Here is a 2,422-nt window from a genome sequence, read left to right as displayed (position 1 = left end):
TTATAAAAATGCTTTATAGATGCAGATCAGCAGTTGAATTATTGTTCATTTAATTGTTTAATTAAAATAATAGCCATGTCTGTAGGCTGGGTTTGTGCACTTATCTGTTGTTTTCTCTTGAACACATTTGTGTTATTTGGTTTCCTGTAAAAGTAAACACTGTAATCCAGCTTGGTTAAAAAGCAAAACCCCAGAGTTGAACCTTGAATTACGGTGCTGAGACAAAAACTGTGTTGCCGGGCCGCCGCTCGCCCTGCTGCTCGTCACAGAATGAAAACAGTGGTCAGCCTGCTCTGCGTAGATAAGAAACAGACTTTGTGTTGGTGAAGCTAAATGCTGAGCAGTGGAAGATTGATGGCTGAGACCTGACAATCCACCAGAGCAGCCATCAGTGTTTGGTTCCCCCTGTGTACACAGTAAAGAGAAGGGAGCTTAGAACATGTATGAACAGCAGGCTTTTACTCTGGGACCTGGAATCTGTGTATGTTAGACGCCAGAGAAAATCTAAATATTGTTTTTGATTAGATGCTTGGTTTAAAATGAGCTAATTAGAAGTGTGAGCTTGGGTATCAGATGGCTGACTTGTTCTTACATGCCTTACAATTGATTTGTAGAGGTGATAATAGAAAACTTTAATCTAGGCGAATATGGCTGCTTGATGTTTTAGTAATCATTATCACTTGGATCTTAGCAGTGTTTGTATTGTGTGTATGTGTGAAGTGGGTTTAATGTAATGGAACAAAACTACTCTTTGCATAATTTGTAGAATAGTGGTAGTAGTTGTAGAATATAAATCAATTTCCATCTAACTTGTTCTACTGCAGCTCCTCCTTTGTGTTTATTGTCTCTGCCAAGGTTATGTTTTTAGGAGCATTTGTCCCTCTGTCCGTCTGTGTACAGGATAACTTAAAAAGTTATGAACGGATTTTACCAACGATGTGTCTCAGTCCAAAGAACAATCCATTACATTTAGTGTGGATCTGGATCACCACCTGGATCCAGTAATTGTTTGAAAGATTTTGTGAATACAGGTATTTAACTTAAGGTCAAGTCTCCATATGTCGGGGGAAATGCAGACCTTTGCTGCTTGTCGGAGGTCTGCAATCACCCAGAGTTTTTCTATTTATTAATTGTTTTAATAGAATAATACCAACCATTTTGGTAGAATAATACCAACCAATAATAACAACAAAACCAGTTTCGTTTGCCTTTTCAAACAGATTTTCTTACAGATTTTCCTGTATTTAACTATCAATCCTCCCATCAGCTTTGACCTACTTAGATAATGTGCTGCTGGGTTATTTTTCCCTGCATGTAGGATAAAATGTCTCGTTCTGTTCTTCTCTGACAAGAGCACCTTCTTCCATATTTTTGCCGCGTCTCGTAATTTTTTGTTTGTTTGTGGTAAACTACAACATAAATGATTATTTGTCTTCCATTCAGCATAGCTTTTTTTCATAGGTAGATTTGCATTTTGTGCAGGCTTTCAGTTTTTGCATAATACACTTTACTTTTAAATATGTTATGTTCAAAGTTTGGCATATTATTTTAGAATGCATAAGTTTATCTCTAATCTGTCTTCTGGGTTTTTTTCTTTTTATGATGCTATTTTTTTTTACTACTTTTCTGAAACTCTGAGGCCTTTATATAGCTGCTGGACTTATGCTAAGAATAAATTATACACTTATTGACTGATTAGACAAGTTCTGGAAAGAAGTGGTTTCTCTTCATTTCATTTATATGTATAAAATACCAAAAAGATGCCTTCAACTTTGTGATATTAATGTGACAAGAACAGTTTGGTTGGTAGGACTGGATATGATTGATGATCTCGATACACGTTTTGTTTTTTTTTTTCCTCCTTTTCTACCTTTGATTAAATTTTCCTGCTTGATTTCTCAGGCCAACAGGGGGAAAACCGAACCACGCTGGTTTTCTTCCTGGGTGGGGTGACGTATGCAGAAATAGCCGCTCTGCGTTTCCTCTCTCAGATGGAAGACAGCGGGATGGAGTACATCATAGCTACCACAAAGCTCATCAATGGCACCAACTGGATGAAATCCCTCATGGACCGACCACAATCCCAGACTTCCTGAGTCTCCGGGATATACAGCAAGCTACAACACATTCCCGTCCACCAGAGAAAAATCTGCCCATGCTAAGAGACCGTCATAGTGTGAATGTTTTCAGCTTGACATGCAGTCAAGATCTGTCATCAATAAATCTTACAAGATAAATCTGGATTAATGCTTCCACTTCCTTCACACTTTATTTTATTGTTACGTGGTTGCTCAACCACAGATATACTGTATATATATATTTATATGCATTGTCAAGGATCAGATCTGTGAATAATGATGCAATTTCATTTGCATTTGAAGATTTTTTTTTTTTGTCATCTCTTTTGCTGAAGAACAACGGT

General features: G+C 37.3%; 1 protein-coding gene across 1 annotated transcript in view; it reads left to right on the top strand.

The window, feature by feature from the left end:
- Positions 1–2,422, top strand: part of vps33a (VPS33A, CORVET/HOPS core subunit) — a 15,787-nt gene extending 13,365 nt beyond the window's left edge. Inside the window, exon 12 of the mRNA XM_015378005.1 lies at positions 1,903–2,422. Within this exon, the coding sequence (XP_015233491.1) occupies positions 1,903–2,096 (194 nt within the window). The 3' untranslated portion in view covers positions 2,097–2,422. The remainder of the gene's footprint in view (positions 1–1,902) is intronic.

This window comes from Cyprinodon variegatus, unplaced genomic scaffold, assembly GCF_000732505.1.
Source record: "Cyprinodon variegatus isolate N-32 unplaced genomic scaffold, C_variegatus-1.0 Scaffold163, whole genome shotgun sequence".
Lineage (NCBI taxonomy): Eukaryota > Metazoa > Chordata > Actinopteri > Cyprinodontiformes > Cyprinodontidae > Cyprinodon > Cyprinodon variegatus.
This window is presented reverse-complemented; position numbering and strand designations above follow the sequence as displayed.